At 39.3% G+C, this 25,899-nt stretch overlaps 1 protein-coding gene across 1 annotated transcript in view; it reads left to right on the plus strand.

Annotated features, from left to right (window-relative positions):
* The window catches only part of LOC133993733 (phospholipid phosphatase-related protein type 5-like), a 52,696-nt gene extending 28,114 nt beyond the window's left edge, over positions 1-24,582 (plus strand). Inside the window, exons 4-8 of the mRNA XM_062432772.1 lie at positions 20,519-20,639; positions 21,067-21,317; positions 22,533-22,709; positions 23,559-23,689; positions 24,065-24,582. Of these exons, the coding sequence (XP_062288756.1) occupies positions 20,519-20,639; positions 21,067-21,317; positions 22,533-22,709; positions 23,559-23,689; positions 24,065-24,173 (789 nt within the window). The 3' untranslated portion in view covers positions 24,174-24,582. The remainder of the gene's footprint in view (positions 1-20,518; positions 20,640-21,066; positions 21,318-22,532; positions 22,710-23,558; positions 23,690-24,064) is intronic.
* The last annotated feature ends 1,317 nt before the right edge of the window (positions 24,583-25,899 follow it).

A 25,899-nucleotide genomic window follows, 5' to 3' on the forward strand; every position in this document is an offset into this window, starting at 1 on the left:
TAACCAACTACTCTTGTAACTTTTGCCACAAGAAAAGAAAATCCGCCACAAATTCGCAACGTTACTACTTTTTTGGCAGGCAGACAGACACCGGGCTAAGTGCCACGGTTATATCACTGCACATGTGTACGGCAGCTCGGCGAGCAAGATGGGACAGCATTCACTCTGTGGAAATATTCACATTATTTTTATTTTATGGGAGGAAATAAGAGCAAAAACATTACAGTGACATGTACGTTGTGCCCAGGTAACAAGAGCCTATTGCCCTGTTGCAGTGATATGGGGATGTGTTTGAAAAGCCTTTAGCCTATGTAGTTTTATTACTTGTATGTGGGCATATGTTTTGGGAGCCACTTTAATACAATAAAGAGCTGAAATCGGTTATTAGTGTAAAGATTTACAGATTATGGGCCAGGCTTGGCTGTGTGATGATGGTACAGTCAGTATATTTAAAGGAGGTCTGGACTAAAACAACATGCGTAGGAATCACGAAGGAACGCAAAAGTACTCTAACGAGTTATTTTTCTCAGAAGGTGATAATGCTGTAATGTAACTAGTTACTTTTTAATGGAAGTAATTAGAAGTAATTAGTTACTTTTCAAAGTATCGTTCCCCAACACAGTTCAGATCTAATTTTTGGTGTTATAGAAAGATCAAAGAATAAACAGAAATGATCTGACATCAAGCACAGGGACATTTGAATGTTAACACCCTTAGTAATAAAGAGTGTTAGAGTGTGTCCTCTATTACAGGTTGGCTCTGTTACATGTTGAGACTGATCAAACGTGTCAAGTTTGGCAGAAATTTCTACGGCATTTTTGTCACTGACATTATCTATGTGCATATTACATCAACTGTAATGACTACACAGTCAAATTCAGTGCAGATAATTGAAAGCATCTCAGTAAAATCATCAAAGCAATATGGAAAGTATTCTGGTGGCCTGTTTATAACTATATATAGAATAGTAAACTGCACATATTCAAAGCATGAGAATTCTACAAATGATAACTTCTTACAAAGCAACCATCACTAAAAAAGGCACAAACACCCCCTTCTTTTTTGTTCTGTCATGTTTCAGACTCAAATATTCAATTTGGTGAGGTGGATTCAATAAGGATAGCATTCTTTTTCTCTGTGTCATTGATGTGGCTTGTTACACAGGAACCTAATATTAAATAGAGATAATTTTAGGTTTGTTGGAGCAGGGTCTGAGATATTTGGCTTACAGGGAATGTGAATCAGGGCCTCAGCTCGCTATAGGATCATTTATGAATAACAGCTCTGGAACAGCAGAGGCTGCTGATAGCAACCATTCTTGTGCTGTTCAGATCCTTAGGAGCTAGTACTGTTAGTGGTTAGCATTGCTTTGATAAGTGATAGGATTCTGGTTAGCCACAGACTTAGCAGTCTTACCACAGATTGTGGTTGGGAGTTTTGTAATAATGAATCCATCTTGGATTGTATCATAGAAATCCACCACTACAACAGGCTAGTGCACAAGACATACAACTGTTTAGACAGACTGACTACTCATCCTAACAGTTAATATTGCACAAGTACACCTTTGAAGGAGGATTTAGTGGTATCTGATGGTGAGGTTGCAGATTGCAACCAAATGAATACCCCTCTCCTTACAAGCATGTAGGAGAACCCATTCTGGCCATGAAAATCGAGAAAAATGCAGTCCCTCTCTGCAGCCAGTGTTTGGTTTGTCCATTCTGGGCTACAGTAGAAACATGGCGGTGCAACATAGCAGGCTCCATGAAAGGGGACCTGCTCCCTCTGTAGGGCTCATTCTAAGCTATCAAAAGCATAATGATTCTTACTTTCAGGTGATTATACACTAATCAAAATACACTTATAAATATTACATTTTATTTTTGTCAAGTCCATTCTTATAAAATGGTTCTCTAACTCGAATAAATGAATTTATGCTTCAGGTTAATTTCGATAGAGAACATTTTTAGCAGGGAGCCAACACTTTCCGGTGAGCTCAGCTATACAGTATAGCACACCCGTTTACCACCCAGGGCAATTGCAAATGTTACCCCTTTAAAAATGATGAGATTCTCAAACAAGTCAAGTCAGTGTTTATTTGTATATCACATATCAAAACTAGCTTCAGGGAGCTTTACAGTCTGCACAGGAAGAAATTGTCTATCCTTAGACTCTCGATTTAGATATAAAAAAAATCTGCACCCATAAAAATGCTTTTACTGGGAATAAAATGGCAGAAACCTCAGAAGGAGCAACAGAGAAGGGATGAATCTTCCAGGATGGACAGACATGCAGTAGATGTTATCCGTTCAGAAAATACCAAGATAGTAGAACTATATTATGGAAAAACAGGATGACAAAAGTATAGACAATCTGATAGCCACACTGCGTGCGTGCGTGCGTGCGTGCGTGCGTGCGTGCGTCAGAGAGAGGAAGTGAGAGGGTGAGTGAAATAGAAGCACTTGTGTGGTACTTGGGAAAAAAATGCTGTAAGTTTCAGTGCATCAGTGAAGGTAAGTGTGTGGGTGGATGATGGCGCACATCTCCACAGCTACTGAGAATGGATTCTGTGTGTGTGCAGGTGGGAGTCGATGTGTGTGTTTTGTACAAGCGTGTTTGAGTGCACGTGGTCGTGTACATATATTAGTGTCTGTATGTCTGACTAGTGCTTCCAGAGTGGCTACAGGCAATCTCTATGACTCTCCACAAGTGTAGCTAATTCCATTTGCTTAAAGCACACACACAATTACACACACACACACACACACACACACACACACACACACACACACACACACACACACACAGTACATAGCCAACATATAATATACACATTTCAGACACAGACAGACATTACATACAGACAGACATTTCAGCACCAATTATAATGGCATGCTAACCGAAATAGCAGGGTAAAGTGCTTTTTGAACCATTTGCTAATCATTTGTGCGTGAGGGTGTGTATTGTGTAATGGAGACCATATGTGTGTGCTGATTGCACACTAAGACCCAACCATCAATCGATGGTTAAGCTGTGACCAATCACAGGATCAAATGGTAATTGTAGGCTTAAGATGCATGTGACACAGTGTGAGCCCTCACAACACATGGAGACAAATACAAACACACACACACTTGTAAGTACAAGCAAGAGGGTATAACTTTGTGAATGAATGAAGTTTTGAATGTATCAGTTTATTTCTCCACCTTTTTCTTATGTGGGTCAGACACATAATGCTAAATACTTTTGCCCTGGAGAGCTCCATTCTAATGCTGCTAAATATAAGCCTCTCAAACAGTATGGGAAGGCAAAACGAAGGCGCTCTTTGAAAGAAAGACAGTGCGAGTTCAAAATGCAGCAAACACAACACAATGAGAGAAGGAGGGAGAATGAGGATCACAAGAAACATAAGTGCCAGAGAGAAGACAAGGGAAAACAAAACCTCAAAAGAAGACATAGCAGAGCAGCTATAGAGAAGGGAGGATGCCATTCAGTAGCTGCACGCTGCTCTGTTCCAAGTTTGTTTGCTGCAGTCTGTTAAACCTTGGGAAGAGCCTTCATGCATAATGCAGCTCCATGTGACAGAAAGATGGGGGTGAATCATGAAGGCAGACCATAACATCCAGTCATGCTAGAGTTTACTAAGTGAGAGCGATGGATGCATGAAAACTGCATTGTGCTCTGGTCATCTTGAAAACAGAAGCCGGATGGGGAAGAAACCTCCTAGTGTTCAGACATTTTAATAGTCGTTATGCAGTCCAACCTCAGTGTGAAGATGGGAAATAGTTTAAGATGCAGATTTAAATAAATGATGCTAGGATGCTAAGGAGGGCAATTGCTGTCCACTCTCTCTACAGAGGTCAGAGTTATCTAAAGAACAGCATGCCACAAACTTTTTAGGAACTTAGGTTTCTGTTTTTGGAAAATTTTAAATTGTCTTTTGGTGGGTATTCCTGCAGCTAACTGGTCAAGCATATAGTATATTATGTGATACTGTGAGATACTGCTGGAACTGTTACAGTTGAGTTTGGTAGTATTACAAATGGTTTAAGTATCTAAAATAATGATTGAAAATGTCTGAATGTATCATTATTACAGCACTATCACTATTGATGTTGCTGTATATCTCTCAATCTTAGAAGTTCCGAGAGATGTTGAAAGGCGTTTTGGGACAGGAGCTCATAAAGTGAAATAGACGAAGCAAGTTAATAGAAAATTGTGATAACATATAAATATATTTCATGTCTTCACAAAATAAGTCATAGAATGTATTTAACATTACACATTATTAATTGCTCATGTTACAGGTAGCGGAGTAGGTGGACCTAGAGACCGAGGTAGAATTACAGTTTAAAGATCTTTACTTCAGCAGTCTGGTAACAGAAGGGTCATATAACAGGCTGGCGTGAAACAAGGAAGCTGGGCCACCAGAAACATTGACGACAATCTGACATCAAATAAGAAAACAGACAGGTGTATATACACAAGGGACTAATCACAAAACAATCACTGCTTGGGTGAGCAGGGACCACAATAAGGAGGGAACATGTTGATTAGGTAACAAGGTGGTAGGAGGGTGCAGCAGGAAAAACACAGGGCAAAATGTGACGAGGCTAATGCAGAACAGGTGTGGAGGGAAAAGTAAACTGGGGACACGGGAGGAAAAATACAGATAGAATCAAAAACCTAGAAGCAAAATCCTCTCTCTGATATGTCATGCTCATATTTTAAACTTTCAAATGTACAAGTTAAAACCAGCATAAGCATCAACAAAAATCTGACTGATGCTGTTGAATCATTTTAGAATGTTAGATATTTACAGAACATCCACCTTCTTTCCACCTACATACTCCCCTTTAATCAATCCATGAATATCGATAGACAACAGATCAATAAACACAAAGGGAATCTATGGCAATGCAAGGGCAGAACACAGGATTAAACACTCAATTATCAAAAGTATCTGTTCATCTCCCATTCAGTCCAGACTTAACATCACAGGGAAGAAAAGCCAAAGGTCTCTTGTGGACTGGAGGCAGCTAAGGAACATAGAGCCAGACTGGAGCAGAACCATAACGGCTTGGTCACACTATAATGTGGTGCAGTAAAATTCATTTGCATGTGATATATCCACCAAAAAAGATGGTGCCAGAAGCTTGGTAATATAATGAATACTTGTGCAACGGCCACCATTGGTTGTGATTAATTCATGGCAAAATGGAAATGAAGAGGAAAGGGAAATTGCTTCTCATTCAGCAGAGCAGAATTATGTAAAACTCAATGGTATGACATGATAACCTCCTTCTTTGTGAAGTCTTCTCCCCCATTCTTTCAAAGTTCAGCACCATTGCTATTGGTCAGTGGCACAAATTCACATGTCATGTTCCTCAGATCTGAACTACAAATGGACTTCATCTCTACAAGCGAATCCATTGTTTGCAGCATTTCAATTTAACTGCATATATTTCAATCCAAAATGTTACTGTTGTTTTTATTATGCAGCTGGTATAAATGAATGCTGAGAGCACTTTTGTGCAAATACTTGAAATTATTTTCCTCATTTATACCTTATATATGACTAATTAAAAAGTCATCACATTACTTTAATTACCGAACAGCAAAAGTTTACACAAGTTACATCACTCTTACGTTTATTTCATGACTCAGACCAGCTCTGTAAATGGTGTCTTTGAAACTACTTAGTTAAGGAAACGTGGTTTAACAAGCAGTCAGACTACAGTTTGGATGTTTTTACTGACCCTCAACAGCTGGCTTAACATTAGCCTCAGAAACTGCACGTCATGTCCTCGCAGTAAAAGCTGCATTGTTCTCATACATCCATACTCTCAACCAAACAAGGTGTGACTGTAGCCTTTTCATTGGGCAATTTTTGCAAACCAGTTCAGAAGACACAACATTTAAAGAAGCTAACTTTGGAGCAACCTGGAGACATGTTTCTCCTCTTTTAGTGGCACCTAATCACATCCCCACACCTCCAGCCCCAAGCTAGCACATACCAGACCAGTCTCTCTCTCTCTCTCTCTCTCTCTCTCTCTCTCTCTCTCTCTCTCTCTCTCTCTCTCTCTCTCTCTCTCTCTCTCTCTCTCTCTCTCTCTCTCTCTCTCTCTCTCTCTATGTTCAAACACTAAAACTGATATCAACCCTCCATCAATCAGTAAGGTGGCAGACAAATCAACCCCCAAATTGTCAAACTAGAGTTTTTGAGTTAAGACTGTATCACATTTAAACAATAATTTGCCTCCAAAAACTAACCAAAATTTAGATTTTGCTTTAAACACACATCCCCTCTAACCAAAAGGCCACCCTGCCTGCTGGTAACATCCTGAAATATTACAAATTCTTTCCTGATTAGATATCACAGTAATATTAATTTTTGAAGTGTCTAACTGAAATCTAACTGTAACCAAAAATACATTGTTTCTCTCTGTCATGAATACTTAGACGTGTTAATTGGTTTCCTTCACTACTCCTGCTTAGATATAGACACGTATGATTTAAACAGGCTGTACAGTAGGTGAGCCCCGCTACAGCATTACCCCTGTGTTGAGATGGGTCCCATCATGCCCCCTGACTCCTCCATTGTCATGCTAATGTTTGGCAAATTATGATGTTCAGAAAATCCGGGCTGTTCCTGTTCTCGTTTTTCACTTTTCTCCGTTCTGCATTTACCTTCTATTGTTATTGTAATCAGAGTTGTCATCTTTGAGAAGGGCAACCTAAATCTTCTCTCTCTCTCTCTCTTTCTCTCTCTCGTCTCTCTCTCTCTTCTCTCTCTCTCTCTCTCTCTCTCTCTCTCTCTCTCTCTCTCATCTCTCTCTCTCTCTATCTCTCTCTCTCTCTCTCTCTTTCTCTCTCTCTCTCTCACTCCACTCACTCACTCTCTCTCACTCTCTCACTCTCTCACTCTCTCACTCTCTCACTCTCTCACTCTCTCACACTCACTCACACACACAAGTAAGGCCAAAATAAGCGTCTTCATAAATTGTGAAATAGTGGAGATTGTGCAGTTCATGCATGTAATCAACCTTCTATTCTGACATTTTTGAGCTGATTACAACTGTCATGGCCTTGTATTTTATCACACATGCTGGGGAGGCACACAAGCACAGACCCTTACACACACATCGGCCCAATGCCCATATGCAAATTGGCCAGAAGTTTGCATACTGTTAAGCCTTGGGACAATCTCTCATGAATAATGGAGTCACATATGACAGATAGAAGAGGATTGGGAAGAACCATAGAGAGAGACAAGATATGAGTGTCACACCGAAACTCTTTCATGGCTCCCTGTCCCATAGAATGGACTGTGAGGAGATCATTTCCGCTGATGATTTCCTCATCAGGAAGGATATAGGCGAGACAAAAGTGATTTTGACATGAAATGTGTTTGCTGCTGTGACAAGCAGTTTTTCAATGTGGAAACTATATAATTACTTCATTTCAACACATTTTGCCTTCCTTTACTCTTAGGCAGTGATTATGTGTGATTCATCATAAGACAGATGACAATGACAGTATCTTATAGATGCGTGGACTGATGAAGTGCACTGCATGACAACAGTACATATCTTTTATGATTATCCCTCCATTTGTTGCAGCCTTTAATAGGTTCACAATTTTTCCAGGTACATTGAAACTGTTTTTTCTTGCTGTAATCATTTCTCCTGTTCATAATGGCCATTGAAAGATCTCATCCAAATGTGTTTACAAAGTAAGTGATGGATGACAAAATCCACAGTCCACAATTTTGTGGAATGTATTAAAAAGTTTATCTGAAGATAATATGTGGCTTCAGCAGCCTGAGTTAGTCAAATAAAGTAGAGATCTTGAGTTTTAGTCTCAACAGTTTTTTCTGGTCAGCTGCAGTGGAAGGATCATAACAAAAAGAAGAAATGTTTCACTAAAAAGACAGTAACTTTGGAAAATATTGAATTGATTGGACTAATTCGGATAGCTGAAGTTTAATGGTAACTTCAAATAAATGTTTAATACATTTCTTTATGGGAGAAGAGCTGTGGATTTTGTCAATGACAATGAAAAGGATCCCTTAAAGACCCTTATGAACAGGAGGAATGATTACAGCATAAAAGAACAGTATTCATTTGGGCACCTGACTATTGTTTTAGTAAAGACTTGAATAACTGTGAACCTATTCTGTAAAGTACAAAAAGAGTGCACACCCAAACTTATAATATCACACACAGATATTGGAGTCCTCTAAAGCTTTATTAATTAATAAATAAAACAAGGTGGACTTGCCTTTTTGAAAATCTTATAGCCTATTTCCGAATGTTAGATCTCAGAGGTGCATCAATTAAACAAAAATAAACACATTCCCAAAACTATACACAGATTATATAACATTATGTCCCTACACTGCTTCTACCAGTATTTGTCTTAAGGTAAGGGGATGGTAAGATAAGTAGTGGTTAGGGTTAGGCTCCGATGAATTAAATGAATGTAAGTCAATGTAAATGTCGTCTGAAGTGAGGTAAAACGTGTGCATGTGTAGTGTAGCAGAGAGACAGGAAGGAAGAGACAGACAGATCAGTGCGTCAGCAGTTGTGCTTATGAGATGAAGCAGTAAAAAAAGAGCAGGGATAATAAGGGATAATCGCTGCTTTATCCTGTCACTGCCAATCACACTGGATAGAGGATTGAGAGATGAAGACTGCAGGCCATGTAGCCCCATGTCGACACGCCTGACCAGCTATCTGCTCCCACTGTGATAGCCTGTAAGACATGCTCTAACCCACAGATGAGAGCCCCTAATCCTGCAATACACTCACACAGTAACGCTGGTAGATTAGCTGCAACTTCTCTTCCAGCACTGATCCAGGACCCCTCTGTTTCTTCTTAAAAGGAAGTAGATCGACAGAAACAAAAACTATGGGAAAAAAAGGAGAATATGAGGAGGTGGCGATAGAGACAGGGAGTAAGCAGGATAAGGACAGAGAGGGAGACAACTCAAGGAAAATTAGGGAAATGCAAAGAGACAAGAAAAGAAAGGGAGAAAGCAAAGAGAAGTGAGAAAAAACGGGGTCATACCTCAAACCGTGGTTAAACCTTACTGAGTATAAACAGGATTTGAACTGTGAGAGGTGGAGGGAAAGGCAGAGGGAGGCAAGAAAGGACAATTTATATTTGTATCATGGAAGAAAAATAGAGAAATAAACATAGAAAGAAGGGAGATGTTTTTGGTAGCCTAGTTTCTCCTCCACAAAGACCTTGGAAAGCTGCCCGGACACGAATGAAACAGGAGAATAAAAGCAGGGTGAGACGGAGAGGAGATGGATGGAGAGAGTGTGGGTGATGATGAAGCTGAAGCAGCTAAATTGTCATGGTTACCATCACTGGTGTGTGACAAGGCTTCATGCGTGTGTGTGTGTGTGTGTGTGTGTGCGCGTGCGCGTGTGCGTGTGTGTGTGTGTGTCTGTTTAAAGTAGAACACTGGGCTTGCAATGTCAACAGATGTCATGTGATATTTGCAGAGGCTTTATGTAGACTTGGTGTAATCTTCATGAAGGTTTTGTGTTCCTTTTCACAACAACTACAGAAAAGCGGCTTTCAGTCAGTATCTCGTCATTTTTAGAAGGTGCCTAAGTGTAAAAACACATTAGAGATGCATAAACACATAGATTAGGCATTAAACCCTGAGCCTGATATGATTCACTGTGTAGCAGTTCCTGGTGTAAATGCGTAGCTAAATTTAGCATTATCGAACAATATCCCCAAGGTGTTAATGCTATAGAGAAATTCCAGTATCTGTTCAAAAAAAAAAAGAAGAAAGAATTAACGCACACACTAAATGTTTAAATTATTTGCCACACTCCTTAAGCTTAAGTGTCTTTTTTTATGTTGTGACGTCAAAACGGCATGTTATGCTGCATCACTTGTTCCTGTTCTGATTTCTGGTAGTATTATTTAGTATTACTCATAGTACACAGTGGATATATTATGCTGTTCTAAGACAGGATGAAAGTGTAGAGCTCTGTGTTGATTTGATGCACATTTGCAAGCGTATCTGTGTGGGCACATGGGCCTGTGTCATTGTACGTATGGTGAAATTGAGTATGTCTTTCTTGAAACCACTTGTGTATTTCTTTGTGAATGAGCTGTAAATCAAACGTGATCGTTAACTGAGCATCCAGGATACATCTGCTGTTAAAAAGGAAATCCACCAGTTTACAGTTCGTCTCTGTACTGTCACAACTCACCATAAGATGCTGTGTGACTGCTGTATTGTCTCGCTAGATATTCTTGGGAAATTAAGTTTCCAACAGGCTGGTTTTCTCTGAAGTTTTCTTGTATGTAATGGTTACCTTGTCACCCTGTCCTTCCTTCCTCTTCTCTAATATTCTGCTTTTGATCTTCATTGTCAGCTTTTGTCAAGCAAGACTTTCTGTCACACACACACACACACACACACACACACACACACACACACACACACACACACACACAAACACACGCACGCACACACACACACACACACTGTTTGGAGTCACGCTCACAAAGTCAAAAGAACATCCCACAATTGACTGTCACCTTGTCACAAAAGTTAAGACATGAAAGTAAGCCAATTAAGACCACCTCAACCTGCGGAGTTTCTCCCATCAATCTCCCACAGATACGTTCATAAGCTCTTCCTTGTGCCCCCCTGTTCCCACAGATATCTTGTCAACTTATATAGTTGTCAGATTTGAGAGGCTGTACTTTTAAAACTCCAGAGCTGCTCCTCTCTTGACAAAAAAAGTCTTTCTGTGCGAGTTCTGCAGTATACAGACACACAGAGGTTGTGCATCTGTTTTCACTGCAACAAAGGCCATGTGATCTCTGCTCTTTGAGGAACGAGTGTCTGTCAGTCATTCATCATCTCTCTGTATCACTGTTTTCTTATTCCCTTTTTTCTTTTTCATCAACTTCTCCATTTCCCCATACTCTTTCCTACCCTATTTTCTGTTCTCCATTATCTCACTTCTTCTTCCCTGGCCAGAATCCCTTTCTGTCTCTCTTCAGGTGTTTACACATAAACATCTGTCTATGTTAATCATATCATCTTCCCTGACTAGTTGAGATCCTTCTTTATCCCTCTGACTACCCTTGGATAAAACACATATGGCCCAAACATAGTGATTGCCTCTAGAACACAATCAACATCTGCTCAAAACTAATTGGCTGCCATGTCTGATTTTCACCTCGTTCCAGTGGATTTCCAGTGGAGTATAAAACTTTTAAAGATATTAAAGTTTCCAAATTCACACTGTTACTTATTAGCAGTGCTCACATATTTGCCTTGTGTTCTCATAGCATCTGGTAACGTTCATACTATTAACATTATCAAACATGGTGAAGCAGCTTTTAGCTGTTATGCTGCACACAACTGGAACAAGCTACCAACAGAACTGAAATCAGCCCCAACTGTGAACATTTTAAAATCCAGGTTAAAAACATTTCTCTTTTCATGTGCTTATGATTGAGCTCTTTTAAAGCACTGTAAATGTTAATCTTTAATTTGCACTGTATGTCCTTTTAATGATGTTAAAGCAAATCATTATTTTACGCTGCAAACTCATATTTTATGCTCTATTAGTTTTTCTTGTTTTTAATTGTATGTTTAAATGTTTCCAATTTTACTATTTGGGTTTTATTTTTATTTTTAATTTTATTTTCTAAATTGTATGTTTTTATGTTCTTTGTTTCCAATTCTTACTGCTAAATTATTGTTTTTATGTAAAGCACATTGAGTTGCCCTGGGTATGAAATGCGCTGTATAAATAAAGCTGCCTTGCCTATTACAGTACACTGTATTGTATTCCCATTGTCAGTAACACTTTGGATTACAGCCTGCAACATAGGTGTAATTATTCTTAATTTACAGTATAATTTCTGTATTAATTATGTACAAGAACAAGATGTGAAGTTAGGGGAAAAGAGTGAACAATCTGAGACCTGTCATAAACTTTCATCGTTGTTGATCAGTAATGGTTAAACTTTATTTAGTAGTTCATGGTTAAAAATACTTACTATAAGTTCTTCATACTGCAGCCTGTAATATAACAAAAGGTACGTTTTAGTTTAAAAATTCAAACAGTGTAAATTATTGCTCAGCTCCAAGATTGTTACCCCCTAATTCAGACTCCACATCTTGTTCCCTTGTATTGTATTGGTACATCCTATACTTGTACACTGGTAGTACAAAAACGTACACTTTAAATTGGGAAGAATGACGCTGTATGCTATGGGCCATATCTAAACCATTGTGTACTTTTCTTATCAAAACTGTAACATTTTTTAAATGGATGCATTTTTATTTCCATAAACAAAAACAAAAAACATCTAAATTTAAATGAATTGTAAAGTTTTAATAAGAGAGGAGTGTTTTAAAATAACCAGGATCTGTCAACTGTGGCTTTTCAGTGTTTTAGTTCACAGTCTGGTGACTCATATTTTCTACTTTTATCAGGGAATTCAAACAGAACTGGTTACATGACTTATTTTGAGTTTGAACTTCTATTTCATCTGAAGTTCTGGTTTGAAGGCTTGACGGCTGCTGCAATATTGATAGTTATAAATTCCAGTTTCTAGCAATGTAACTGACAAAATATGTCCATTGAATTAGGTTAGATGAGCTAGGAGAAACATTGGAGAGATGAAAATCATCCTCCAAACTGCCAGTCATGTTGTTCATCGCTTATCACTGACAGCAGTGTATTTATAACACTGGTAGCAAAAGTATTAAGAGGAAACTTTCATAATATTTATTTAGTTGGTAACAAGTGTTTTCTTTAAACAAAAGTTAAACCAACCACTGTTTTAAGACAGACATTTATGATCCATGAACCCCTTTGTGACCTTAAAAATGCCCCTTTAGATCCACCTCCAGCCTAATGACATTCAGACGGATGGCAACTGACACCTCAACCTGCACTACACTGATCCTCAAACCCCACCGTCCACCCCTGTATCAAAGGCAGCATTTTGTTGTGGCCACCTGAGCCAGGTCATAACACTGTCTCACAATGTTATATTCTGTTTAAGTGCTTCAGTCCTGCTGTGATGGGGATTTTGTGAATATAGGGCAGATCATCTGCTTAATCAATGATGGTGACAACAGGTGTGCATTATTAGCTGCGCTGAGGTCAGTTACTAGGCACTCTCAAGTTGAGGTAGGAAGGATAAAACTTTTGTGTTGTAGATGACATTCTGTGTAATTTGATGCATTCGTGGCTGTGCTTGTGTGTGACGACAGGAAATAGTGACTGTCAGCAGTAATGGAGAAATTTTACATCAATGTTCTATATGCTTTAAAAGCTCAGCAATGTCACCCTCTGGTATGTCACGTTAGGTGAGGCTGAGATGAAAAGGTCAGTGACTGGTCAATTGAGATGGAGTGGGGAAGAGAGTAAGCTGCAGATTGTATTGTTTGTTTGCTTTAGCTTAAGTTATTTTTGTTGAATTTCCCAGGATTCATTTATGCTTCTGTTTCAGTAATATTTTTATTAATAAACATCACCTTTTTTTGCACATACTCCAGCTTACCAACATGCTTCTTTAACATCCCTTAAACCTTTAAAGTACAAAATAACATTGTCTGCCCTTTATATGGGGTGGCGGCACTACACTCCCCCTCCTTTTTGTTATTTCCTCTGATATTCCTTTTGTTTCCACACAAACGCACATAAACATTGTCATAGTTTTTCATTCAGTTTCCCTTACAACGCATGTGACCCTTTGTGTTTTGGCAGACTTTTCTTTGCTCCGCATTTCTTTGCCTGCTTTCATATTGTTAGACGGTGTTGAATTGGTGTAATTTCAGCTCCTTTTGTTTATGTGCACATCTGTATCTGTGGGTCCTTGTGCTTGTGTATTTGTTGTTGCTTAGAAACAATGAAATCAAAAATATTATCTATGAATTGCAGCTGTTGTAACACTGCTGATTGAGGTGAGACGGCATTTCAATTATCACTCCATGTCAAATCACCTTAAACTGATTTTTTTAGGTACATTCACAATACATTAGCTCCTTTTCAGAACTGCTTGTTTGCTACATTACATCAAATCACATCTACTTGCCTAGTATAATCACCCTGGCTACAATATCCACCAACATCATAATGTTGTATGAAGCCTTAAAAAATACATAACCTCCCCATGGCAGGCCAGCACCTTGCATGCAGCTCTGTGAAAGGCAAAAACTGTTGAGGTAGAAAAGTGCTATGTGCAGTCTTTAATTTAAAGCCACCTTAATGGACTTTTTGGCCACTTGGGGGCAGCTCAAATTTGGTCTTCTTGTTCAGAGCATTTTTTGCTAGAAACATCTGCCTACAGTGCCTGGAAACGAGGTTGAAGAGACTGCAAATAATAAAGCTTTGGATAAGAAAGCTAGAACAATGAGCTTAAAGAGGCTAAAATACCTCAGAGAACTGAGAGGAACTAGAGTTTGATGATTAATCTCTGTGGGATTGTCACTATATGTGGCACCTTTCAATATTAGACATAGCAATGCTATCCATTATTAAATATAACAGTATTGATTAGTTCAGCTTTAAATTCACAGCGTCAAACACATTTGGTTATGTTCTAATAATTTAAAGCCACCTTAATGGACTTTTTGGCCACTTGGGGGCAGCTCAAATTTGGTCTTCTTGTTCAGAGCATTTTTTGCTAGAAACATCTGCCTACAGTGCCTGGAAACGAGGTTGAAGAGACTGCAAATAATAAAGCTTTGGATAAGAAAGCTAGAACAATGAGCTTAAAGAGGCTAAAATACCTCAGAGAACTGAGAGGAACTAGAGTTTGATGATTAATCTCTGTGGGATTGTCACTATATGTGGCACCTTTCAATATTAGACATAGCAATGCTATCCATTATTAAATATAACAGTATTGATTAGTTCAGCTTTAAATTCACAGCGTCAAACACATTTGGTTATGTTCTAATCAAACAGATGTGTGTCTGTGTCTCAGCATGCAACCTCCACTACAGGAGACGCTTTGTAAAATCAGGGAGAACTTGCCAGTGACACACTAGTATGATTTATGTTCAAATGTGAAAGTCACAGCAATCATATCCTGTGTATGTTATTAAGCATATTTACTAAGATGATTCAGAAGGCGTGTATTGCTGTGGGTGAACATGAATGGATTTAGGGCATTTGTTTGGTTAAAAAATGTTAGTAATGGGTGAAGAAAGTGAGTTTCCAGTCCAGCCTCTCCATTGACTGTGAATATCAAATTAACCACAGAGCTGCAGTGAAAACATCTGTTAAATATCTGCAAGCTTTGCAGCAGCATTTAGCAGAAGATCAAGAGTTTGTAGCTTTTATGCATTCTTTGCATGAATATTGATTACTGTACAGAGGCGTCTGAATGCATGCTCATGGTTACGTCAAAGCCTATTGATATCAATACATACTTTCTTTTACACAGCTTTTATTGAGATTAAAATGGATGCTCAGTGAAGCAGCAGGAAGTAACCTTTCTGTAGGATCGGCATGAAAAGGGATTAGTATCGACACAAGATGCTTTTGGATACATTGCTTTGGGAAAATGTAGAAATGTAGCATGTAACAACTCAATAGGAGCCCATCACCAGGGAATGTCAACATTAGCTTGGGAGTAGCTGAACAACGTAATTGACCAATTGATCAAGGAGTGGACATGGCAACCACTTTCCTAAGGGAGCTGTAGACTTAATTTTCCATCACAGTGAGAAGCAGGGAGAGAACACGGCAGAGAAGAAGGAACAAGACCAATCAGTGTCTGATGTTAGTATCTGCAGCTGTTGCTTTATATGATACAACACATTCTCTGAAGCAGTGAACAATGCTGCTGTCACATCAGAAATGAATAATTCATTTAACTTTAAACTCTCCAATGCATGTTCTAACAAGTTATCTCCAACACCAGAAGCTTCTGTATTATTAACAAACACATGTGCAGATATGCACTTCACAAAAGTCTCTTCCTCTCTGTTCCGGCACGTCCTTCAGTCTCTCATAGTTTGATTGCTTTTGTTTGATGTTGCCTTCAGCGAATCATTGAGGAACTTTAGCTCCATCCTTTTGAATCCAAACACTGTGTAAAATTAATTAAAGTTGGCTCTTGAATAAATGTTATTGTCACTGTGCAACCTGACAATCTAGTCAGAGTATAGAGGTGGGTCCTCACCAGAATGTAACAGTCCATTGTAGAGAGTTAGTGCTTTCAGATCCCCTTTAGTCTGCATTGAGTTTCCATTTCTGTATTTTTCCTTAATAAAATTTGCAGTTTACTTAAATTATAATTCTTTGAACAGTTGCATCTTACATACTGTAAGAAAAAAGTAGGATGAATCATTTGTCAGATTAGAGGAACTTTTGTAGGCGTTTTGCAGAAATAAGGATGTAGCTATTGTGTCAGGGTTTTTCCCATAGGCCACATATAAAGATGAACATAGCAAGGTGTGATGTCACCCATTGGTTTGTGTCAGAGCCAGTTTGAAGTCCAGAACTGCTGTTTATGGTCAGTGCCATCTTCCAGTTGGAGTTAGGATCTTCCCAATAAGGAATACCTCAGACTGAGGTGAATGTTAGTTTCTTGGGAACACCAAGCAGTGCCCACCTGGACTAATCTTAACTACTTTAGATAAAGTGTGCTAATAGGGCAGCTATCTTAATCAAGTAATTTACTGAAAAATTGCCTGACCACTGACCAGGAGCTGCAGAGAGGAGCAGGTGAGCAAACGATCAATTACAGCTGTCAGTCAACGCTCACATGGCAGACATCAAAGACTACTATATATCTTCAAATGTTATTGATGGAGCAATAATTTCCAAAATTACCACCAGGTTGGGCCCAATTTTTTGAGACAATAAAATATATTAGGGATGTATTATTTATTGAGAGAAGTTGAAACTTTTTGAATCAGAGTCAACTGGAGCCAGGGACTTTGTGGAGTCAACAAAAAACTGGCATTGCACTTCAAGGTACCTCTGCATTGGCTCCAGCCTCAAGCTGTGGTAGTTGCTGCTTTGCTTTTCTAATGTTTAGTTGATGTATTAAAACTTGTCTTTCACAGGTGTTTCAGATATCATTGTCTATTCCATTTATTTTTCCTGTTTTCCACATCACTAAATTTATATTTTGAGCATTACGTATGTGCATTTGTAGCAGCTAATTAGTACATCAGCAGCTGTGTTGGCTGCCCTGCAGAGAAGTCCTTCTTTTTTAGGTTACGGTGGTGGCAACTACTCTAGTATTATATGTGTCCTTCTTTTGTAAAGCACACACCTTAAAGTGAACAACTCCTTAAGGTTGGAGTAAAAATGTTTTGGCAACATTGCAAACACAGCTGTTGAAACCAACTTGCCAAGTTTAGCTAGTTTTTGGGTTTTTTTATAGTAATGTTAGAATCAACCTCTTTTCTTTCATCTATAATCTCAGTTTCACAGTGATTAATTGCCAGCAACATCATGTAAACGTCTGTCATGCCTTCTGCCCTTTTGGCTGCCAGCTGACTATCATCAGAAGAAGAGTGGAGGATCGGTGGCTGCTGCATCATCCACTCTTCTCCTACTTTTTCTCCTCCACACTCATTTCACACAAGTATCTCCAAGAAAATCATTAGAACTGTTATAGTTGTTAGTGAAAGGCATCATTCATGTTTTGAATGATGTCTTTCAGTTGTAAACCTTTAATCATTTGACAATAGCAGACAATACCGTTTAAAATGTCGACAAATGTCCTCAGATCGCCTTTCCATCCTCTCCTCTTATTCCCTGTCATTGTCTTTTCTTATTCTCCTCTCCTCCCTTTATTTCTTTCTTTTCTGAGTTGAGTTTTAACATGAGCCAGAATGAGAGTAGGCAAAGTAAGTCGACATATTTTTCTGTTGTACACTGATGTACACTGCATAGATAATATAGATAATATCTCCTACTGCTTTTTGAATCTTATGGTTTTGTACACTAGACAAACTCTAAAATTAGATGCTCAAAACATATGTTCTAACACAACCCACAGATCCCCTGATACATTTTTTACACCCCACCTAAATTCAGTTCAAAGAATTGTGGGAAGATAGCTTTCATTTCCTGCAGCCCAGAGCTCTGCTACAGCCTGTTTGAAAATCTGAGGGTTTGTGGCAGTCATGTGTTTCAAAGCAAGCTCAACTGAGACTTATACATTTGTAGTGTTGCAACACATTGCAATCCTGTTCTATAAGGTAGCACATAGTCTTAAAGATTTCTATAGGTTTGAGCAGTCTGCTGAAACTTACACGCACTTAGTTGGTGAATAAGGACTAGTTTTTTTTTTTTTTGGGGGGGGCGGGGGGGGGGGGGGTTTACAATGTCTGCTATATATTGTACTATGTAAGGCCATCATATAACAGCGTATCCATCTCTGTATCATGACAGGAAACATGCATTGTGAGGCTGAGAGGTGTCACCTCACTCTCTGCAGGAGTCGTTGCAGGAGAGGATGAATGAACACAAGTCTCTTCCTGAAACCAACATGGCAGGAGGAAATCTGTGTAGAACTCAGTGCTGGAACACTCCGAGTCCTTGCCTTACAGATGAGACTGAATATCAATTTTATGTTAGAGACAATCAGCAGACAGATGTTTGCTTTTGTGCAGCACTGAGGGTTCAAACCCAAATTTACCAAGGTCCCAAACAATAAACTGGATCTCTGCTTTTTGTGCAGTGCTGTTGTACATTTTTTAACTGTTATAGACTAATTTCAGTATCAATACCTACACACAACAATCGGTCATGATGAACACTGCTTTTACTATGTACCATTAACATACATCAAACCTGAAACCCATTCTTAGTTATTCTTAAGGCTTTCACTTGGACCATTGGTGGGAGGATGGAGTCATTTTCATCCTGGGCAGCCATGTGATTTTGGTGCAGCCTGGAGGTAAAAATGTGCTGCACATAATCCAGCTGTCTAATCTTTGGCACCCACCAGTTCTGCCAAAGTGCCTGCAGCAAGGTACTGAACCTTTACCAGCTCTAGGGATAATGATTTATGGCTGACCTTCCACACAAACCTCCCTGCAGAAAGAAATAAGAAGTCGAACTTGTTTGTGCTTGGTGAGGAAAATGTTGAAGTGGGACCAAGATAAGAAGAGCTGATTCTTATCTTACAGGCCAATTTAACATGAAGTTGTTGTACAGTAAGAGCTTCAAGCCATACATGTTAATTTTTTGTGCAAAGTCTTTCACCATTGTTTTTTTTTTCCTTTTAAAGTTTACGTAGGTGAGACAAATCAGCCTTTCCTCACTTTATTTTCTATCTGTTCTCATCACAAAGGAGTCCACAACAAAAACACTCACAGAACTATACTCCAGGATCAAATGTGGCATGCTCACAGGGTTGGCCTTGGTTATTCAACCAATACATCATCACCTACAACTGGTCAACAATGGTCATGTGACTGGTTGCTCTTTTATGACTTTTTATATCCTGGGCTGCATACTTCCAGTTTTCCCAGTGATTCTCATTTCACTGCAACTTCATGCTTCTCTGGCATGGATGTCAAGTATACTGGCATAATCTGCAGCACCATTTTGAAGTACTGTCGATATCTGTCTGCTGTCAGTGACTTGACAGGTGAGGTTCAAAACATCAGCGCTGTTGGGAGAGTGAAAAAAGCCTTTGTCAAACTCTGTTTTCACTGTGAATTCTCTGTGAAGAATGCACGACAGAAACACAGCCATCATATCTTCAAATGACGTTTTAAGGAACCCTCTTTTCGCAACATACATGACCTCAGTGCTACTTGCAGCACTCAAGTCACGTCATACTCAGACATAATTTATGCCGACACACAAGCCCAACCACTCTCATTGAACCTACCACTGGTGGTTCTCAGTCCATAACATCAATGCCAGTGTAAACTTCAGCCTTCATCTGTCACACTGAGCGCTGACTGTGCTCAGTGTGACAGATGAAGGCTGAAATCTTCCCTGATCAGACAGGTTCCGTATGCAGGGTGTAACAGTATCCAGGAATCTTTTACATGGTGTTTAGTCCAATTAATTCCCCTGTCAAAAAAGATCAATGTCCTGCTGATTTGACTTCTTTTTTAAACTCGTACTTGCTAGGGGTCTATAATGTGTGCAGTTTAACTGGGTATTTATAATATGTGTTAGGACTATAATAATAAAATTATAATGGAGGTTTTACAACATAAAACATTAGCTTATACGTTAAATATTTCATTAAAATTGTGTGAGGTGTGTTTAATTTATGTTATCTGGCAAACTCAGTGTATTCACTTTTTGAGGTTGTTAACCTGTGTGACAACTTTAATCAAAGTATAGTCAAAGTTTAATGGAGCTGCAGTAAAATTTGAGAGAATAAGGAGACATAGAAAGATAGAAGGCTGACATATTTAACAAACAGAATATTCAGTAAAGCTGATCAATCCTCAAGTTTTCGCTTTCTGTTTGACAAAAAAAGTTCACTGTCTCTCTCCCTTTCTCTCTTTTTGTCCCAGATTCTGATCGGAGAAGTTACCAGCTTCTTTGTCAAGACAGAGGGAGCTCAGGAGAAGACCATAGTGACCGCTGACTGCTGTTATTTCAACCCTCTCCTCCGTAGGATCGTACGCTTTCTGGGTCAGACATAGTTATAAAGATCAGAGGTTCATCAGCTTTGACTAAGAGCAGCCTTGGTACTCTGAGACCAAGGCTCATTAAGACTCACACTAGTACTCCTCTGTTAAACAGTCTGTGAACTATATGTAGAAAGAGCCTTTGTCCTTATTTTGGGTCTCCTGTGGACCAATTTCCCTTGTCCTTCTCTTCCTGTCCTGTTATGTTAATGTGTTGCAACCTTTTATAATCTTTACATCCTGTATTTATCCAGCTTTTAAAGTGATGGACAGAATTTATGAAACACAAAAGCAAAGGCTATGTCTGTCTGGCCTTTCACTCCCACACAGATATAAGTCGGAGAGATATAAGTTACTCATTTGGTCTCATTGAGTCACTTATTGTATGTACACACTGCCTCTCTCATTCTCTACCTCTCTTTTTCATACAGGTGTCTACTCTTTTGGCCTCTTCACCACCACCATATTTGCCAATGCAGGTCAAGTGGTGACCGGAAACCAGACACCTCATTTTTTGTCTGCCTGCAAGCCAAACTACACAGCTCTGGGATGCCAGTCTCCGTTGCAGTACATCACAGAGCGCCGAGCCTGCACAGGAAACCCATACCTGGTGGCATCCGCTCGCAAATCTTTCCCCTCCAAAGATGCAGCGCTCAGCTTTTACTCAGCCATCTACACAGTGGTAGGAAACTTTTTTGGGTGGCAACGGGATAACTGTTTTGTTGTTCAAGCCAAAGCTGAAAACATACATAGAAACATACCATCCAACATACCTTTGCTTTGCTACATGTTCATGGCAGAAGAATTTTAATATAAAATTAGTGATGTGAAAAGGTAATTCAATAAAACTCCTTCCAAATGCTCTCAAAATAAAAGGTTTTAGTGCTAATTTAGAATTATAAAAAGGTTTATAAAAGGTTTGAAGGTGTATAAATCATCTACTAATGACTTATAGATCAGTTATAAGCTATTAACAAGAACTAATTTTGGTCAAAGTCCATGTGGCTGGTTAGAGCACCACACATAACCTGGCAATTCATGCATATTTCTTATGGATGTCTTATAACAGCATTAGTAAATTATGTATTTACCATTATTAAAATCATAAGTTACAACTTAACGCTTTATAAAGGGTGCCTTGTTAGAAATTAGTACCAACATGTCTGAGAAAAGAGAAAAATGTTTGTTGTGTTACTGGATTCTAAAACCATGAGAGGACAGAACTGTTAAATTATGTCTGTCCGCTGATTGCTATTTATTTGATGGTTGGCAGATTTCTTTCGTCATGTTTTAATGTTTATGTCATGCTATTGGAAAACCTGTAAATACACAATATGAAATGAATGCAACTTATATAGTGAAGAACAATACAAAAGTGAATTCAGAGTTTTGTAAATTGATTAAGTCATGTACTATTAACGACAAAACAATCCTTTATTATTTAATGAATTCAATTCAATGTACACTTACCACACAAAATATGATTGAAAATATTCAATTGTCCACCACATATGCCATGTCTGCCAATACTTTCAAATATCAGTGCTGCATTTGACTATATACATAACTAACAACGTTTTTAATTTCTCTGGGTAAAGCATATGTGCATGTATGGACCTCTAAAGTAATGAAGTGATACATGGGTAAAAATTAATCCACCTATTCATCGAAGTGTTTTATGAATTTCTCTTTTGTGCCTCATCAAACCACCTTGTTGCTCTAAAATCTTTGCAAAGTGCGCCCTCTTGTGGTTTATTTACAACCTATTATACTTTCCAGGCTATAGCATGACCTGAAATATCCCAGCTGGCTGGGATATTCAATGATTCAACACCCGGTTCAGCTCACCAAATAACATGCCATATTTAGTAATTTCAAGTGTATTTCTGTTTTACAGATGTACGTGACCCTGGTTTTCAGGACCAAGGGGACCCGTCTTACCAAGCCCACCCTGTGCCTGGTGCTGCTGTCTCTGGCCGTGCTGGTGGGGGTTGTTAGGGTGACTGAACACAGAAACCATTGGAACGACGTCCTGGCTGGGTTTGTCGCCGGAGGCGCCATCGCTGCTTTTCTGGTAAGAGGGAGAGGAGGATAGAAGAAGGAACAGATGGAATTTCAGGGATCAAAAAAGGAAGAAGGGAAGCGCTGAGGCAATAGAGGAGGAGGAAAGAGAAGAGGAGGTAGTGGTAGAAGGGTGAAAGCGGGTTGAGGGAAAGGAAGAAATGTTATAATAATGAAGGGAGAAAGGGATGGAAGGATTATATCAAGGAAGAATGAATAGAGAGAGAGGTGTTGGCATAATGTGGGTGCAGGTGAGATGGTGGGAGGATGGACTGATGATAAAGGGGAGATGGAGACGAGAGAGCATTTTTGCCTGTGTGTGTGACATGCACTCACACTCACAGACATACACCCACTTTTACATCTATGAATATTAATGTTTTGAACTGAAGGCACATTCAAACAGTGTCATTTGGTCTTAAAACTCACATGACTCACTGCCACCACATCAAATTTCGCACAAGAGCTTCTAGGAGCAGTGTTAACTTTTAAAGGAAACATACTGCGCTGTTTGTGATTTTCTGTTCTTTTGATGTTGAATGAAATTAAATATTTGAAACATAGTCAAATGTCTAAACCTTGAGGTGAACCTGTGTGACTTGAGAAAATGCATGATATGTTCCCTTTAAGATGAAAGTGATGCCTGTGGTTCATCCTAACACTATAGCTTTCTTTCCATGGCTCCATCCATTATTCATGCTTATTCTCTCTATCTTTTATCTCAATGTCCTCTTCAGTATCTGTTTCCAAGCTCATGTGGAACATTTCACATACCAGAAAAATAATCTGTGTGTGTGCGTGTGCAGTGACGCAAATCTTTCCCCTCTTTTTCTTTTACCTTACGTCTCTCGCTCTCCATCAGGTGTCATGTGTGATCAACAATTTCCAGCCGACCCAACTAGCGGGGCATACTCTACCACCTCCACAGCGCCCAGAGCCCCCCATCGGGATCCCTATGCTCAGCCTGCCCCGCGTGGAGAGTCCACTCGAAAAGTTAAGTGGCCTTCAGGTAAGGGGTGGGATACAGACGTACAGAAGAACAAATAATCAATCGATTACAATAGAATCAATGGGCAAAAGCTTATTTTTAAATGTGTATGGTGCTGTCTTTCACCCTTTTGTCCTCACTGATAACCATGGTTGCTTCACTGCATATGGATGTTTCCTAAATGCTTCTGTCTGTCTGATATCTCTGTTGTGTACACCCTTTCTCTTGTCAAGGCATTTAGCATTTTTACTTCTCACTGGCTCAATTCAATTTAAGATAATAGGTTCTATTCTTTCAGATTTTAACTCAATCATTTCATGCTTACTTCCATCCCTCTCTGTGTCTCCTAATCTTCTCTTGGTCCTCTTCCCTCCTGTTAGGCTCCAGGGCTACCGTATTCTGAGATCACATGACCATCAGCCAATTCCGTCCCCCACCCCTCCCGATGTGCTCCTCCCCTCACGGCGTTGCCTCACCAGCGCAGTCTAGACCTGCCCTCTGAATTGCCCAAGCCCTGCCCTGCCCACCCAGAAGGACGACATCCTCTCCGACGAGTCAAATCCACCCAGGTCTGAAGGTCCACCAATCACAGGAGACAGAACAGACAACACGCACACATGCCGTGCCAAGCTGAAAGCTGTCATCCGCTTAGGACCAATAGGAGATGGAGACATGTCCTTTATCTGTCCTGTTCTGTCCTGTTTGTCCTCCAAGTTGGCCTCCCTTTTCTTTCGGGTATGAAAGACTCGGATGAAAGACTCGCCAAAGCCAGAGCTGTTGAAGCAATACTGTGTCCTATTTCCTTGTTCTGCTGTTTTCCATAAAGACTCAACAGTGATTCTCAAGACTGTTGGCTGGTGATGACTTGATAAAAAAAGACACTTGTTCAAATCATGAAACTCAGCAAAGTTTCTGGAAGAAAAGCCCAATAACCAGTGGATCATCCACAAAAAGACCATTTTTTAACACTCAGGACAATAAAATGGGAAAAAAACAAAGGAAAAGTTTAACGACAGAGACCTTTACATAATAAAAATGCAGGTACTGATGAATGCTATGGTACAGATTTTTTTCTGTCCTCAAAACTAACAAGAGACACTGTCAAAGAGGAAAGCACTTTTGTAAATTATAGCACAGATGAACCAATTCAGTGTTCAGTAAACTGTGTTGTATCCTATTTGTTTTAGGGGAAGTGGGTGTGATCTCCTGTTGTGTATTGTGTGTGAAGTGATAGAAGGGAGATTTATACACAATAGAGCTGTGCTTGTGATACCACGTTTGTTTTCAGGCATCAGTCAATTCAACCTTGAAATGAACTGTACTGGATTTCCACCATTTCCAAATATGTTTTATCTACTTACTATTCAGGTGTGTGTTTATTAATCTCTGTAGGTTCTACGTCCATACTGTGAATATTTGGAAAGTTTCATAATTTGACTTACTGCCTTTTGTCATGTGGAGTCCTTTGTCAGTGTTAGTTTGCACTTTCTCCTCTTTCCCTTACCCCTTTTAACATTTTCATACCTTTTTTTAAACTTTAAATTACTTTTATCTAAATGTTAATGTAATTAGTCCCTTTGCTTTACAGGACACTAATCTGATGTTACTCACATGCAGCTGGTGTTTCGAAAATTAATGTTTTATGAGTGTTGACGCCATCAGTTGTTGATGTTTGCACATCTGTCCTGTCCAGTTTTTCCCAGTTTTCCCCGCTTCAGTCTACCGTAATTTTCCTCATACTGACTCTATAAAACCAATGGTACAGACCAGTGTGTAACACAGAGATAAGACCTGAGCTTTGTATAGTTTTGTACAGTATATAGGATTCTTTACACAGTATATACTGCATTTTATTATGTTTCAGTTGTGTAAACAATGTGAAGCTACCTGATGCTGTCTTGTAGGAACATGAGTAGTCCCCTGATCTAAAGCAGGAATGTAGCGTGGTGGAGTGTGTAAAGTGTGTAATATCTGACAGCGTACAGCCAGTGTGGCTCACAGTTGTTTTGGTTCTGCTCAGTTCAAAAGGACACTGAAGGCAGGTTATACTAGGGAGAGAAAGCAATGAGTTATTTAACACATTGCTGTGGTTTTATTAAGCGTGTGTGTGTGTGTGTGTGTGTGTGTGTGTGTGTGTGTGTGTGTGTGTGTGTGTGTGTGTGTGTGTGTGTGTGTGTGTGTGTGTGTGTGTGTGTGTGTGTGTGTGTGTGTGTGT

This window comes from Scomber scombrus, chromosome 2 (assembly GCF_963691925.1).
Source record: "Scomber scombrus chromosome 2, fScoSco1.1, whole genome shotgun sequence".
Classification (NCBI taxonomy): domain Eukaryota; kingdom Metazoa; phylum Chordata; class Actinopteri; order Scombriformes; family Scombridae; genus Scomber; species Scomber scombrus.